Source organism: Peromyscus eremicus, chromosome 10 (genome assembly GCF_949786415.1).
Source record: "Peromyscus eremicus chromosome 10, PerEre_H2_v1, whole genome shotgun sequence".
NCBI lineage: Eukaryota > Metazoa > Chordata > Mammalia > Rodentia > Cricetidae > Peromyscus > Peromyscus eremicus.
Window position 1 is genome coordinate 79,410,409 of NC_081426.1, and position 16,716 is coordinate 79,427,124.

The 16,716-nt window shown below is 42.2% G+C and overlaps 1 protein-coding gene across 1 annotated transcript; it reads left to right on the forward strand.

The window, feature by feature from the left end:
• The first annotated feature begins 11,788 nt into the window (after window positions 1-11,788).
• On the forward strand, window positions 11,789-13,469 carry Utp3 (UTP3 small subunit processome component). The gene has a single exon (XM_059275211.1). It carries the CDS (start codon window positions 11,974-11,976, stop codon window positions 13,405-13,407), a length of 1,434 nt encoding a protein of 477 aa, XP_059131194.1. The 5' UTR covers window positions 11,789-11,973; the 3' UTR covers window positions 13,408-13,469.
• The last annotated feature ends 3,247 nt before the right edge of the window (window positions 13,470-16,716 follow it).

The following is a 16,716-nucleotide window of genomic DNA, read 5'->3' on the forward strand; positions in this document are numbered from 1 at the left end:
TTCTAAGCCTATAGGCCAAAGATGGATGTCCCAACATTGCAGAGGAACCTTGGATGACTGTTCAGGCAGCCAGCTGTCTCTGTCATTTCTATAGTTTTGGAAGTTGCTTGCTCTGCACTTCTTGTTTACTCAGGTAATATTATATCCTTCTGGGGTCTCTGATGGGGGTTGAAGACTAGATACTTACAACGTTTTCTTTGATACCAAATTCAGAAAAGAAACTTACAAAAGAGATGTAAAGTTTATAAGGTTGAGGGACATAAAAGCTTAAGTTGTTGATCTAAGAAAATATTTTAAGGTCTAAAAAGATTATTTTTAGGTTGGTAATACAAGTTATGATAGAAAGTATTTTAGGTATAAAACTTTGGACTCACCAAGATAGGATAGATAATAGAGTACTTTCTCCAAATTTGCCAATTACTAATGGACTGGACATTATGAATGTAATTCTTACCTGATAATTGTTCTCATTGTATATAGTTTTACTGTGCTAGAGTTAAAACCTTTCCTTTTTATTTAGACAATATCTGACAATATTTCTTACTGTATATAGTTTTACTGTTAGAGTTAAAAGGGGAAAATGTTGTGGGATATTTGATTGCACAAGTAATATTACCAATCATTTTATTTTATTATTACCATTATTGTGTATATATAACGTGTGTATGAGTGAGGCCTTGAGTGCCACAGTGCATATGTGAAAGTCAGAGGACAACATTTGGGAGTCAGTTCTGTCCTTCACTGTGGTTCTGGGGATCAACTCAGAGGTCAGTCTTGGGCCATAAGTTCTTCTATAAACTAAGCTAGCTCACTGGCCCAAGAGAAACAGTTTTTTCCTATTTAAATTGTATACATTTTTCTAGGCACAGTGGCACATGCCTGGAGTCCCAGCACTTTTTCTAGGCACAGTAGCACATGCCTGGAGTCCCAGCACCCTGGCAGATGGAAGCAAGATAATCCAGAGTTTGACGTCATTTTTCAGCTTCACAGTAACTTAAGTCACATGAGATCCTACCTCAAAAAAGAAAGAAACAAAACAAAAAGGAGGGAAAGAAAGAAAAATATGATCTATTTTAAATTTTTGGTTTTTTGCTTCTTTGTTGAGCCATGTAACCAGGCCCGCCTCATGCATGCCGTGGAGAAGAGGCTTGCTCTGAACTCCTGGTTTTCCCTCCTCCAGCTCTGATGTCCTGAGATCACAAACATATGCCACACACTCAGCTCTAGTCTGGATTTTACAATCAGCTATGGTCACCTTAAAAATAAAATGAAAAGTGGAACCTGGACCTAACTTCCAGTTCTCTGTACCTTCCAAAGTACCAAAGTCCAAGACACTCATTTTCCCACATCTGTATGGAAAAAATCTCTTCTAATTGGTATTTCTTATCCCTAAATATTTCAGCTTTTGCAAGCAAAAATTGCAATATTGGTGTTTAGTCACAGTATTTGTCAAATTTGTATTTAGATATCAGAAAACAAAATCTTAAATCTAAAAAAACTCAAAACATAAAGAATAAATTTTATTATAAAATATTTCTAAAAATTAAAAATTAAGACAACCAAAAAAAAAAAGTTTTCTCCAAAAGCTTTCCACACAGCCTCGTAGGGCAGGTTTGTGGTTAAATGTTTATAAGGAGAGTCGCACCTGGGCCGTGGTCTGGTTCTAAATAACCTGCACCTGCAGTGGCTTTTCACAGAACTGCCCTGGCATCTGCCAGTCAGTCGGTTGGCATCACCCTTCACTTACCCTCACCCACAGGTCCTAATCTACAAGTGGCCTACTTCCAAACTTCATTTGAAAAAAATACATTTAGAGCTCATGCCCATTTTTCTGGAGACACAATAATAAAGAGGGTCCCACGAGAATCCCTCAAACAACAACACATTGCTTTAGTCATCAACCCCAGCAGTCGGGGCTAGCTGTGCTCGAAGGAAACGAACACATCATCTATTTGGGGAGGAGGCTGCTGCTATAGGCAAATATGGCTCCTTTCCTTTCCTGTAATATACAATTTGCTATTTCTTGTTACAGAATCCTCTTTTACTGTGTCATTTCCTTACCAGAAATTTAACTGTTTCCCACACAACCCTTCTCAAAAATTCTAAATTATTGTAATTTAATCTGAGTAAGTCACTATTTAATTCAAGCCACCCTTTACTCTTAAAATAAATTGTAATACACTCCACTTGTGTCCCTAGATTACCTTTCGTATAGATTAGCACACTACTTTACCTTTTAAGTCATCTTCTTCAAATGTATGTAAGTTCTCTCATATCTAGATGAATGCTTCCTTGTGGCAGAGTTGGGTTCATAAAAAGCAGGATCAAATGGCACATATTAAAAGAATAGGAAGAAAAACCAAACGGGAAGCATAGGGAAGCTAGGGGTATGGCTCTGTGAGTTCTACCCCCAACACACACACACACACACACACACACACACACACACACACACACACTCATGCACACAACACACATATACACATGCACACACACATCACACACATGTATACATATTCACACACATGCACACACATATACACACAAATATATCATACACACATACACAAATATACCACACACATATACATACACAAACACACACACACACACACACACACACACGCACATGCACTCACATACACATACACCACACACATGCACACATATATCACACACACATACACACACAGCAGGATTATTTGAGAAAAGAGACAGACTCGCTTCTACAATTCTGGTACTCAGGAGACTGAAGCCAGAGGATTGTCAGGCTAAATAGTAAATCCCAAGCCAGCTTCGGTTACATGTGAGACCCTACAGCAGGGGTTCTCAGCCTGTGGGTCGTGATCCCCACAAGAAGTTACATATCAGATATTTACGTGACAATTCATAACAATAGCATAATACTTTATGGTTGGGGTCACCACAACGTTAGGAACTGTATTAATGGGTCTCAGCATTAGGAAGGTTGAGAACCACTGTACTAGAGAGAGAGGGAGAGAGAACAGGAAAGAAAATACATTTTTCTCGTTTCAATTCTTTTATCAGGTGTTTGCAACTGTGTCATTACCATACTAAATACATTTTTCTTAAGAACAAGGAAAAAGCCGGGCGGTGGTGGCTCACGCCTGTAATCCCAGCACTCGGGAGGCAGAGGCAGGCGGATCTTTGTGAGTTCGAATTCAGCCAGCCTGGTCTACAGAGCGAGATCCAGGAAAGGCGCAAAGCTACACAGAGAAACTCTGTCTCGAAAAACCAAAAAAAAAAAAAAGAAAAAAGAACAAGGAAAAAGAATAATGTATGTGAGGAAGAAGCCATAGGTTATTTTAGAATATCAGCTGCAGGGCTGTAGTTGGCCCGGTCAGTAAAAGCACTTGCCCTGTAAGCACAAGGACCTGAATTTGATGTCCAGGACCCATGTAAAATTTCAGGTGTGCTGGCCAGTGCTTCTCATCTCAATGCTGAGGACACCGGAATGGCAGGATTAGTGGGTCTCATTGGCCAGTCCAGCCTCATTGGCGCACTCTGGACCAATGAGAGACCCTATCTCAAAGGAAGTGGACCGCTCTCCTGAGGATGACACCCAAGGTTGTCTCTCCAGCCTCTGCAAACACATCCATGCATGCTATTGCACCACACACATTCATGTATCCCCCACCACATGAACATACATACACACATAACACATAAAAATATCTAACAGATGCAACTGTAAAGATGTATTGAGAAAAAAAAATCTCAATTTTCCTACTAATCCAAAGCAATAGCTCCAATCAGATATTGCTTGGGTCCAGAGAGGCTTCGGAAAGCTATTTAAAGTTTCTTTTCCTGGGCTACGGATGTAGTGAAGTAGTAGAGCGCTTACCTAACATGCACGAAGTCCTGGGCTGGAACTCTAGCACTAAAAAAAAAAACCACTAAATCTCTTTCCCTGGGTTTCATTTATAACAGAGGCATGGTTGAGGCATACAAGTCATTAAAACTGATGATAATAAGTATAAAGTGCTTATGGAGTTGGGGATTTAGCTCAGTGGTAGAACACTTGTCTAGCAAGCGCAAGGCCCTGGGTTCGGTCCTCAGCTCTGAAATAAAGAAAGAAAGAAAGAAAGAAAGAAAGAAAGAAAGAAAGAAAGAAAGAAAGAAAGAAAAAAGAAAGAAAGAGCGAGCCTAGAACATGGCTAACGTGTAACAGCACTCGACTCTGTGAGCATTTATTTTCATTATTAATATTACTGAAGGACAGCCGTTTTTTCTTCAGATCAACACAAATGCTAAACATGACCATGTCCTGTTCCTTAAGCTACAGTGTGTGAATACGCTACGTTATACATCAGTGAGGCACTTAGGCTGCTAATCAACCAGCCTTCAGATGACTCATCCTGAGTTGTCCCAATGGGTCCAAGATAACCAACCACAGGATTCTTACTGCCGAGAGGCCACACTGACTTAGAAATTAAAGGAAGGAGTCATGGCAAGATAATGTGGCAGCACTGTCTAGAGCTTAGAAAGGCATAGAAACAGACTCTCCCCTAGAAAGTCTTGAAAGAATACAGTCCTCCCAACACCTGGGCTTTGACTCAAAGAGACCACATCAGGCCTCTAAGCTACTGAAAGTAACAATAACTGGTCTTGAGCTTTGGTGTCCAGGTGGTCTGCATTTCCTTTCTCAAGCACAAACCTTGACCCAGATGGGGCCACATGACTTTGGAACACTGCAGGCTCTAAGGCCTAGGTGGAATGTCTTCTGAGGCAACACAAGACCACCAGGGCAGGGAGTGCCCAAGTAGGAACTGGGATAAAGGGATCGAAGAGACTGCTCAAACTCTGCTTACAATGCTCTCTCTAGTAGCTAGCGAAACAGTATACAAACAGCAGTGGGAAAAGTAAGTTATCTGTTCCTAAGTGAACACAGAGTCCTGTGTCTCTGTCTACTGCTGTCTTTCCTTCCAGGTCCTTGTGTTGTCCACACCCCTTCTGGCTGCAGCACTGAGCCACGAGCTGTGTGGTAATTTTTATAGCACCAATGAGACTCATTATTTCCCTGTTTAGTTGGAGCAACCATGTATTTTCATTTAAAATAATTTCTCTTTAAGGCAAACTAAAACAGAGTTGCTAGCAGGAAGGTCAAAGATGCTTTCTTGGTCTGTAAAGCAATGGTTTTTGGTCAGTCTTTCATTCATTAACTACATACTGGCATTTACTCCAGATGGCCGGCCTGCAAGGGAATGAAGTATGACCTTCAATCAGAGGCAAATGCAGCCTAGTGGGTAATTGTGATACCTTCATGATGGTGAAGCAGCACAGGTTTGTAAGGTGGGGGGACTGTTCGGATTATAGAAGGTCTCCCAGAAGAAGTGATATTCCGGCTAAGATTGAAAAGTAAGTAGAAATCAGCCATGAGAGGGATGAATACAGTTTAGGTAAAGACTGTAATGGCATTGACAAATTGGGAGTTCAAAGAAACCATGACCATTCAAGGAGGTAAATTTCAGTATGTCAATAGGAGTTCAGAGACTCTACACTTTATATATAATCACCTTGAATGTCTAACATAGCTCATAGAAAACTATAAGATTCTAGATGGATATAAATTTGGACTTTATATAGATGAATGTAACATATTTGGTTACCTAGTTCAATTCATTATCAACATGAAGTACATTTTCAGACACAATATCAGAATTTTTAGGGATTTATTCATATCTGAAAGTAAAGACCTAGGGAATATATTGTTATTTAATTTTTTAATAAATCTTTTTTTTTTAATTTCATGTGCATTGGTGTTTTGCCTGCATGTATGTCTGTGTGAGGGTGTCAGATCCCCTGGAACCAGAGTTACAGAGAGTTGTGAGCTGCCATGTGGGGTGCTGGGAATTGAACTCGAATCCTCTGGAAGAGCATCCAGTGCTTTAACCACTAAGCTATCTCTCCAGCCCCACACTGTTATTTTAAATGTGTACTGGGACACTAAGTACACTAGTTAGCAATCATAGTACAAAAGATGCTCTAATAGAGCAATCAGGATAGACAAAAGTATTGAAAGAAAATTAGTAAATAGACAATCTTTATTTTTTTTTAAAGATTTATTTATTATGTATACAGTGCTCTGTTTGTGTGTATCCCTGCAGGCCCAAAGAGGGAGCCAGATCTCATTACAGATGGTTTTCAGCCGCCATGTGGTTGCTGGGAATTGAACTCAGGACCTTTGGAAGAACAGCCAGTGCTCTTAACCTCTGAGCCATTTCCACAATCTTTATTTTTAAAAGTAGCTTTTTGCTTTATTCTGTGTGAGTGTGAGAGAGGAAAACCTCCAGAAGTCTATTCCCCACTTCCACCGTGTGAATCCTGAGGCTTGAACCCACGTTGACAGCCGGTATCTGCCTGCCAAGCCACCTCAATGGGCTCAAACAGACAATCCTGTCAGGGTGGGGATATAGCTTAGCATAGAGCATTTGCAGAGCATATGCAAGACCCTGGATTCAATTCCCAGCACCACAAAAAGCCAACAATGAAATAAATAAGTACACAATTTTATCTTATCACAGAACAAAAAAGATAAAACTTTCCAAAATTAACCAATGAGGGAACAACATGCCAATCTCTGAATAATATCCTCAAATTACACTTTCTGGGTTTCACCTGTACTGCAAACATATCACCTACATTGCTAAAAATGGTTTCCAAGGCTCCAAAACAAAATCAGAGAACAGCAACACCGTGATGCTCACATTTGTTCACGTGTTTGTCATACACTGGGCACAGCTGACATGTCTCTGAGCACTTTCAGTCTCTAACCCTGAGGGGAAAGCTGCAGTTTTCCAGGACAAACTGCCCTGGGAGTTTTTCACAGATGATAAAATGTAAATGAAGAAACACTATAATAGATCAGAAAGCAGAGAAAAATAAGAGGCAGATAAAGAAAGGCCCTGTGTGTTAAGCTAAGGATTAAGGGTTTGGGGAGGGTTGTGTGTTTAGTTGTTCATTTTGTTTGTTTGTTTGTTTGTTTGTAAAGAATGAGAAAACAGGTCTGGAGATAGAGCATAGTTGATGGAGTGCTTGCCTGGCATGGATGCAATCCTGGGTTCAGTCCCCAGCACCCCATAAGACTGAGAATGGCGTCCCAAGCCTGGAGTTCTTCCTAGTTATCTTCAGCTAAAAAAATGGCCTCACCATCTTAGGCTACATATGACCCTAACTCCAAAAAAAAAAAAAAAAAAAAAAAAAAAAAAATCAAAACAACTCTTCATTTTGTCATTCAGACAACCAAATCCAATACTTTTTAAGATATAAGCTTATAAACTTTCAATACTTATCACACATTGCCGTGGAAGTTTCAAATATCTCACTTCCAACTCACTTCTAGTTTTTTTGTGACTCAAAATAGATACAGACCTTATTTGCAAAAGGTTTCTATCAGTATTAGTCTCAAAATAAGTGGTTTCTAACGGAAACCAATGGAAACTATACTTCATCTCTTCCATTTTCTTTCTTACATCTAAAAATAATCCTTCTTTCTTTTTGTACCAAAAATAGTGAACTGTGTCTCAATAAGTTGGCAGCTATTAACACCACCCATATATTTCCTATTATTCTCATATCAGATTATTATTATTATTACTATTACTACTTCATTGAAAGTGAAAAAAACTACTTTTGACAATTTCAATCATCTGAAACTACTCTATAGTTCTGGGGTATAAATAAATATTCATTCAACTATTATCTTAAGTTCATAAAAACCGTATTTAATATTTTATCATTCAAATATTAATTACTACAAAAATTGAAAACTTACATTGCTGGGCATGGCATTAAATTTGTTTTTTTTGGGGGGGGGGTTCAAGACAGGGTTTCTCTGTTTAGCTTTGTGCCTTTCCTGGAACTCACTCTGTAGACCAGGCTGGCCTCGAACTCACAGACAGCCGCCTGGCTCTGCCTCCCGATTGCTGGGATTAAAGGCATGCGCCACCACCGCCCAGCGACAGTAAATATTTTTAATCCCTACACCCAGTCTAGGCTACATAATGAGATAACCTCAAAAAAAAAAAAAAAAAAAAAAAAGGATGTATTCTCAGGCCCCTGTGGTCTCAGCACTCAGGAGGTAGAGTCAGAAGAGCCAGGAGGACAAAGCCAGTCAAGGATACACAGGAAGTTCAAGACCAGCCAGGCTGCTCAAGACTCTATCTTGAAACACAGCAGCAAACACACAAAGAAAAAAGAGGTGATGGAGACATAACTCGTTGTTTTAGAGCAATTGTTGCTCTTCCAAAGGACCCAGGTTCGATTCCTAGCACACACACACACACAGGGTGGCTCACAAACAGCCATAATTCCAGTTTCAGAGATTCCAACACCCACTTCTGGCCTTCACAAGGCACCAGGCAAACATGTAAAGTAAGTTAATACATCGAAAAGAAGAAAAAAAGAAAAACAAAGATATAACAGAACTTGGTACATACAATCACTATAATGATAATGTTATATATCATTAATTATTATTACTTCACTAGTTCAGTAAGTAACAGAGTCTGGGAGTGGACAGTCCTTTCAAACCTAGAACACATTCCTTGAAGGAAGTATCCTAGCATTATCTAGACTCTAGAATATCCCCTATGCTCTGCAAGAAACACTCTAAATTTCTCATAAAACAAAATAGAGTTATTTGCTAACACCTGAACCAAATGTCACATGAGGAAATAAACATCCAAGGCAATGATAAGCTGTAGTCACCACAAATACAAAGTGAGAAGTCAAATGTCAGACTAGTAGGCTGGCTCCGTGGGAAAGGCAACCTGACAACCTGAGTTAGACCCCAGGAACCCACACGCCATGGTGCACACACACACAAGTAACACTTTTTTTCCATTCAAAGAAAAAGCCAAGTGTTTTTCAACATTTGGTCATTTTCTAGTGGACTCCTGTTTTTCCTTTTAGTGGATGTGGGCTTATGTTCCCTAGCATCACCAAAGTTAACCTATATTTTAAGGAATACAAAAAATTTTTTGACATAGGGTCTGACCCTATAGGCCACGGTGGCCTAGAACTTAATAGTGTGGAACAGGATGTCCTTAAAAACCAAAATCCTCCTGCCTCAAAAAAAAAAAAAAAAAAAAAAAAAAAAAGACAGAAAAAGAAAAATATTGAAACTATTCCAAATAGACAGAAAATGTTTAGAATAAGCTAAATGATATTAAAGTAATCTATTCATTCTCATTTAAAATATTTGAAATAGTTTTTAACCTATCTATAATATGTTCATTTTAATCAAAGTATGACAAAGTTTAAGTTTTCACATACTTTTTTTTTTGTTGTTGTTGTTTTGTTTTGTTTTTCAAGACAGGATTTCCCTGTGTAGTTTTGGTGCCTGTCCTGCATCTCACTCTGTAGACCAGGCTGGCCTCGAACTCACAGAGATCCACCTGGCTCTGCCTCCCTAGTGCTGGTATTAAAGGCGTGTGCCACCATCACTCAGCTCAAGTTTTCACATACTTTAAAATAAAATGAACAGAACACAAAACTATTTCATGATAAATGGAAATTTGAATACAGTATAATTTAATACAGTATAGCCCCAGTTTAGATGCAACAGTATTCAAAAATACTTTCAAAACAAACAAACAAAAAAAAAACTTGAAATACTCTCCCAGGCCTTTAATCTGGTGTTGAGTATATTTTAGTGACCTGCCTGAGTGTCTTGCACTTGATGGTGAGCTCTGTGAGGCCATGTCTTTTCTATCTGATGACATATTTCTTGACTGATCAGTTTGCCTTTGAATCTACAGCAGTATAAACCATGTGTTACAGACCATTAGCCATTAACATTTGCTATAGCATAAACCACAAGCAGTTAATATTGCTATCTACTAAAGTTTACACTCAAGGGTGCCACTCTGGTTTTTTTTTCTCATTTTTTCCTTAATAATTTATGTTCACTTTGACTTTAAAAAAAGAAGAAAGGATCCCAGCACTAGGGAGGCAGAGACAGGAGGATCTCTCTGAGTTCAAGGCCAGCCTGGTCTACAAATCAAGTTCCAGGGCAGCCAGGGCTACATAGAAAAATCCTGTCTCAAAAAAAAAAAAAAAGAAAGAAAAGAAAAAGAAAGAAAGAAAGAAAGAAAGAAAAGAAAGAGAAGGAGGAGGAGGAGAAAGAGGAGGAGGAAAGAAAAACTTAAGATTAAAATAAGAGGTTTATGCTCATTGTCAGAACATGGTTTTCCAGCCACATCCTATTGGGTTAAATTGTATTTTCTAAAATTGTGTAAAGGCTTTTAAAGGTTTCAGACAACCTTGGACACTTAAAAAGTATTGTGTACTTTAAGATACCACTTGTCAGGCTGAAGAGATGGCTCGGTGGTTAAGAGCACTGGCTGCTCTTCCAGAGGTCCTGAGTTCAATTCCCAGCACCCACATGGGAAGGCTGTCTTTAACCCAGTGTAAGGCCCTGCTTCAGGGAGAGATGCCAGAGGAGCAGTGAGGAAGGAGACACGGGCCTAGGCAGCCTGCTAAGTGGGATCAACGCTCTCAGTGACTGTAACTGGAGGATTACCTTAAATCCTTCTATGATTATGTGTGTGTTTGGGTTTGGCTTGGTTAGGGTTGCGTTTGTTGTTGCCATTTTGTTTTCTAAGACAAGGCCCCATGTGGTGTGCATAATTACGCTGACTGCTATATCCTTTTAAAGCAGTGGTTCTCAACTTTCCTAATATTGTGACCCTTTAATACAGTTCGTCATAGGGTGACCCCCCCAACCACAAAATTTACATTGCTACTTCGTAACTGTAATTTTGCTACTATCATGAGTTGTAGCAATATAAATATCTGTCTTCCAGTGGCCTTAGGCGACCCCTGTGAAAGGATCCTTCCTTACGGGGGTCGCGACACACAGGTTGAGAACCACTGTCTTATAGCTTCGCAAGGAGGCTGGCATGTAAAAAGACCGATATTTGAAGATGGCTTAGTCGGTAAAAGCGCTTTCTGCTCAGACGGGCGCGAGTTCAATCCCCTAGACCCACACGACGCCCGTACTCTCGGCTTAAAGACAGACAGATGTAAACCCCACGCTGGTTTCCAGCACCGAACGCGGGCTAACACAGCACTTCTCCCTGTAGCCGCGCTCTGGTGCGCCCCTCCTAGACCACAAGATCTCCAAGCTCGGGAAAATCACCTATTTTGGCCACTGTCATTCTCTCAGGGCCTAACACGCCGCCCAGCGTGTGTGGTGCGAGGTCAGTGTTGAAGAACACACCCTGAACCGTCACTAAGTACTGTAATTCGACCCTACACGTAAATCCTTTAACAGGTGAGCCCCGGAGCGCTTCCACGAGTCTTTCCCAGAACACCAAAAAAAAAAAAAAAGAACCAAGCCGGTGTAGCCCCGGCGCTCGGGAGGCTGGGGCTAGCCTGGATACCAGGGCGAGGCCCTGCTTCCAAAGTCAAGACAGAAGCGGGGGGTGAAAACAACCTAACGACCGTGCGGACGAGCGGGCGAGCGCAGAGAACAAACCGTGAGCGGGAAGACTCTCTAGCGCGGCCCACCGGGCGCCCGGCCGACACGGTGACGCAGAGGCTCGGCGCCCTCTGCCGGCCGGGAGCTGCCTCGCCGCGCGGACGGGATGCCGGCTCCACGCCCAGGCTCGCCCGAGACAGCACGGAAGTCGCCGCCAAAGGCTCGGCGGAACGGAATGTCCTCACCCGGCACCGTTTCTACCCGGAACCGACTGGCTTTAAGAGGGCACGGTGAGGCTCGGTTTACGGGGGCGAGCGGAAGTCCGGGCTCGCGCGCTGCGCGGAGAGCATCCTGGGAGCGGAAGGAAGCGGCCTTCCCAGCCGCGGATCCGGTGCTCGGCGACTCGTGCGGCGCGGAGCGCGTTTGGTGTTGAAAGCCTCCGGTTGCGGGGACTGTCGTTTCTGCGCCGAGGTCGGAAGTGCCGGAAACCGCCGCGTCGCTGGGGGACACCGGACGGCGTGAGAGCCATGGTGAAGAGATCCCGGCGGCGTGGAGCGGCCCAGTGGGCAGCTGTGCGGGCCAAGGCAGGTCGCCCCGCCACGGACGAAAATGAGGACGATTTAGAGTCGCCGCCCTCTCCAGGGGACTCCAGCTACTACCAGGATCAGGTAGATGAGTTCCATGAAGCGCGATCTCGGGCAGTCTTGGCTAAAGGCTGGAACGAAGTCGACAGTGGGGAGGAGGATGGTGATGAGGAGGAAGAGGTGCTAGCCATAGATATTGATGATGAAGACGAGGAAGATGGAGAGAGTACGGAGGACGAGGAGGATGGCGAGGACGATGACGGTGACGATGATGGTGGGAGCTCCGTGCAAAGTGAGGCTGAGGCCTCTGTGGATCCTAGCTTGTCCTGGGGTCAGAGGAAAAAGCTTTATTATGATACAGACTATGGTTCCAAATCCCGACGCCGTCAGAGTCAGCAAGAAGTAGAGGAGGAGGAAAGAGAGGAAGAGGAGGAGGCACAGGTAATTCAGCGGCGCATGGCCCAAGCCCTGCAAGAGGATGATTTTGGAGTCGCTTGGGTGGAGGCCTTTGCAAAACCAGTGCCCCAGGTAGAGGAAGCTGAGACTCGGGTCGTGAAGGATTTGGCTAAAGTCTCGGTCAAAGAGAAGCTGAAAATGTTGAGAAAAGAATCACCAGAGCTCCTGGAGCTGATAGAAGACCTCAAAGTCAAGTTGACCGAGATGAAAGATGAGTTAGAGCCGTTGTTACAGCTGGTGGAGAAAGGAGTCATTCCCCCTGGAAAAGGAAGCCAGTACCTGAGGACCAAGTATAACCTCTACTTGAACTACTGCGCCAACATCAGCTTCTATTTGATCTTAAAAGCCAGGAGAGTTCCCGCACATGGACATCCTGTTATAGAAAGGCTCGTCACCTACAGAAATCTGATCAACGAGCTGTCAGTTGTGGATCAGAAACTGTCCTCCGAAATCCGTCACCTGCTCACAGCCAAGGATGGTGCTGTAAAGAAAGAACTGAATCCAAAAGCAAAATTAACCAAAACCAAGCCGAAGCCTGTTTCACAGACTGCTGCTGCTGCTGCTGCTGCTGATCTGCCTGATGACCCTGATCTTGATGAGGCGGCACTAAGATACCCTAAGGAAATGGAAGACCGGCAAAAGTTGAAAAGAAAGAAAGAAGAAAATAATGCTGAAGAACAGGCTCTCGAAGAGCAGAATGCAAAGAGAGCCATTACCTACCAGATTGCTAAAAACAGGGGGCTTACGCCCAGGAGGAAGAAGATTGATAGGAACCCCCGAGTGAAACATAGGGAAAAGTTCAGAAGAGCCAAAATTCGAAGGCGAGGCCAGGTTCGTGAAGTTCGCAGAGAAGAACAGCGCTATAGTGGTGAACTGTCTGGCATTCGTGCCGGAGTTAAAAAGAGCATTAAGCTTAAGTAAAGTTACTCTTTGGCCTAGTTTTTGGCAATTATTTTAGCTCAATAAAAGTATTTTGAACTAAAGTGATTGTGTTAATATGTGATGCCTAGTTTTCATTATAAGTTTAAAATTTGTTGTCAGCAAGGAAATGGAGGGTGTTGCTTTGGGCTTCTTGGTTGGTCTTTTGTACTGGGTGCTGCAAATTTGAAGACTGTGCATAACTAACCAGGCACCCTTACCAGTGAGCCGTCTCCAGCCCTGGGCTACTGCTTTATTTGCCCATGAAAGTCCTAAGAATTGTGGAAATTATGGTCGGAAGGAAAAACAAAATACTGTGTTGAAGTATGCCAGTATTTTAGCAAATATTAGCCTAGAAAACTTTCCCAGCTAGTTGAGTGTCAATGAAGGTTAAAGCACGTTTATGTAAGTTTACATATGGAAAGAATACATCTTTGACAGTCACGGTTTTTCTATGATAGCCTGTAAAAAGACCTGACAGATTTCAATTACAATTGTAATTCTTGGGGCAGGATATATATGTGGGTCTGATGTTAAAATGGATTCCATACATTTGTGGTAAAAGTAACTGGTTGAATGTGACAAAATGGGAAAGATGCCTTAATTACACCAATTGTATTTTTAATAATCTTTTTTTGTAGTGAATAAGGTAAAAATTCCATATCCCCTCTGCTGGTGATTTACTGTGGTTGCTATTTGTGCTTCTCAGTTTGCTAAAAATTTCTTAAGATTACACTTGTGTAAAACTGCCTATCATCCTTACGGTAACAAAGGTAGGTATGGTTGTCTTAATATCAAAGATGAGGAAGCTGCAGTTCTTGGTTGAAGAGGTTATTCAGTGGGCTAGAACCTTTGTTCTGCAAGCATTCAGACCTGAGTTTGAACTCCCAGCAACAACAAAAACAAACATGGCTATTTGGCTCTGTATTCCCAATTTTGGGAAGTGGAGACAGGTGGATCCCTATAACTCACTGGCCAGCCAGCCTAGCCCAAAACGAGCTTCCAGCTCAGCAGGGGACCTACCAAGGCAGTAAGGCAGAAAGGGATAGAGGAAGACACCAAGGTACCCTGCCCCCACACAGCTGAAATTATGTGAGGTTAACTTGCTAAGGACACCTGCTTGGGACCTGAACAAACCAACTTAATATTTATTATCTTAACCTCTGACGGCTATTTCCCCAGTGGAGCACACTTGCCAAATTATTTTTCTTAGAAATAAAAGGTACTTACTAAGATAATTTCCTGAGCACATTATTAGTATGTATTTCCTTATTCTTCAACAGCAGAAGTGCATGCCATTTTAGGTGCGTAAGATGCAAGGGATGACTTGTGAGAGTTGGTTCTCTTCCACCATGAGGGTTCCAAGAATTGAACCAAGGCTTGGGGACAAGTGCCTTTACCCAGTGACCCATTTCACTGGCCCTACTATTCACATTTTTTGAAGATGAGGAAATTGAGGTGAAGAGGATTATAATTTTTCAAAGTCACAAAGCTATTAGGCATCACAGGCATGATTTTAACCCAGTCTTGTTGGCTTCAGAGCATGATTCCATCCTTCCTGTTTGGATTAAGTAGAAAAAAAATTCAAAAATTTCCTGGGTGATTTTTGAGTTAGTTGACTTGAGTTTCATTTTCTTCATCTCTTAGGATAACCATGTTTACCAGCAAACTGATTAGGCCACTTGAATTCCAAACCAAATTCTTAGTAGCTTTAGACAAAGTACGTGATGTCTCTGCCTCAGTTTTGTTTTTGTTATTTTCTGTAAACCTCAGTAGTGGGGCCTGAGGATGTAGTTCATTTAGTATAATGCTTGCCTAGATTGCAGGGAGGTCTTGGGTTCAGTCCTGCACACCTCATAACTGGACATGGTGGGCACACTATAATCCCAGCACTTGGGATGTAAATATCAATCAGAAGTTGTTCAAGGATACTCGGGTTCACGACCAGCCTTTCTCAAAACAAAACACCACTGGCTAAGAGAATTGCCTACTTTGGAGGGCTGTTATGAGGATTAAGTGAACTAATACATGAATATTTAGAACATCTGTTGAAGACCACAGACATTTCCTTGTGAGATCTGAGTTTGCCTGACACAGCAGAGCTGTATAAGGGGATGGTTTGACTACAGGGAAGGTTGCCAGGTGTCTGGGATGGTCTGCACTTGGCTGTGCTGGGGGGAGGTCTTTTGCTCCACCCCTTGGCATTCCTTTAAATGCCTTTTGGCAGAGACAGTCGGGCCGATGGATAAGGATCCAGGCCCTCCTTGGACTATTCTGTGTTTCTGTCTGTCTCTCTCTAGCTGTATTTCTTTCTAATATTTCCTGCTGCTCCTGCTCAAGAGTACCCTGGGGAAAAGTGGTGGGATGGCCCCCCACAAACATGTTACCTAATGAGTGTTGGGTTAGCAGTAGCAAGTTAATGTCCTACATGGAACCCTGTCAGAATAGTTTGAGGACAGCTAGGCTGTATGTTTTAAAATAAATTATCTTAGGCATATGGTCAAACACAATTATGAGTTTGGCCTTGGGTTAGCTGAGTTAATAGTCTCCACCTTTAACACTGAGCATGTGTCTGGTCTATTTCACCTTTTCCTCACATTGAACAGCAGGTGATTGTTACAGCCATTTAAGTAGCCAGGTGACAGATCATGCTTAGGTACTGTTTTAAGGGTTTTTTTGTCCGAGGCGTGGGGGCTTATGACGGTCTCATGCAGGCCAGGCTGGCCTTGAAGTTGAAAGTGTACCAACATCCCTGGCCAATAGTTTCTTAAACTAAAATGCCTAGGAGTCTATTGGCAAATGTATGTGTTATTATTCAGCCAGCTCCTGTGAGCCCCAGGCGGCTCTGGTTTTAACAGGCACTCCAGAGATCCTGGTTTCTGGTGTGCTATGGGACACTGCACTAAGTTTCTCCCAGCTTATAACATTAGGTATATGGATTAACTAGAAGAATGAGGCAAGAAACTACAACACAGGATAGTCCTACAGAATGTGTTCGGAACAATACTTTTCCCCTCTAAAACTATAGGTCAGAACTGTTTATAAGTGAATTACTTGGAGCTAGAAGCCCCAGAGAGTTTGAGTTTGAGGGGAGGGGATGCTGAGATGTAGCTCAGTGGTAGAGTGCTTACTTAGAAATGCAATCAATCCAAGAACTGCAAGACAGCATCATAAAACCTGCAGGGCTGGGCATGGTAGCATTTGGGAGGCTGGAGCAGGAGGATTGCCATGAGTTCAAGTTCAAGACCAGAATTGGCTATGAAGACAGACCCTATGTTAAAAAGAAAAATTAGAGCTAGTTGTAATGGTACA

Coding starts and splice junctions, on each gene's coding strand:
- Utp3 (XM_059275211.1), top strand. CDS start 11,974: ATGGTGAAGAGATCCCGGCGGCGTGGAGCGGCCCAGTGGGCAGCTGTG.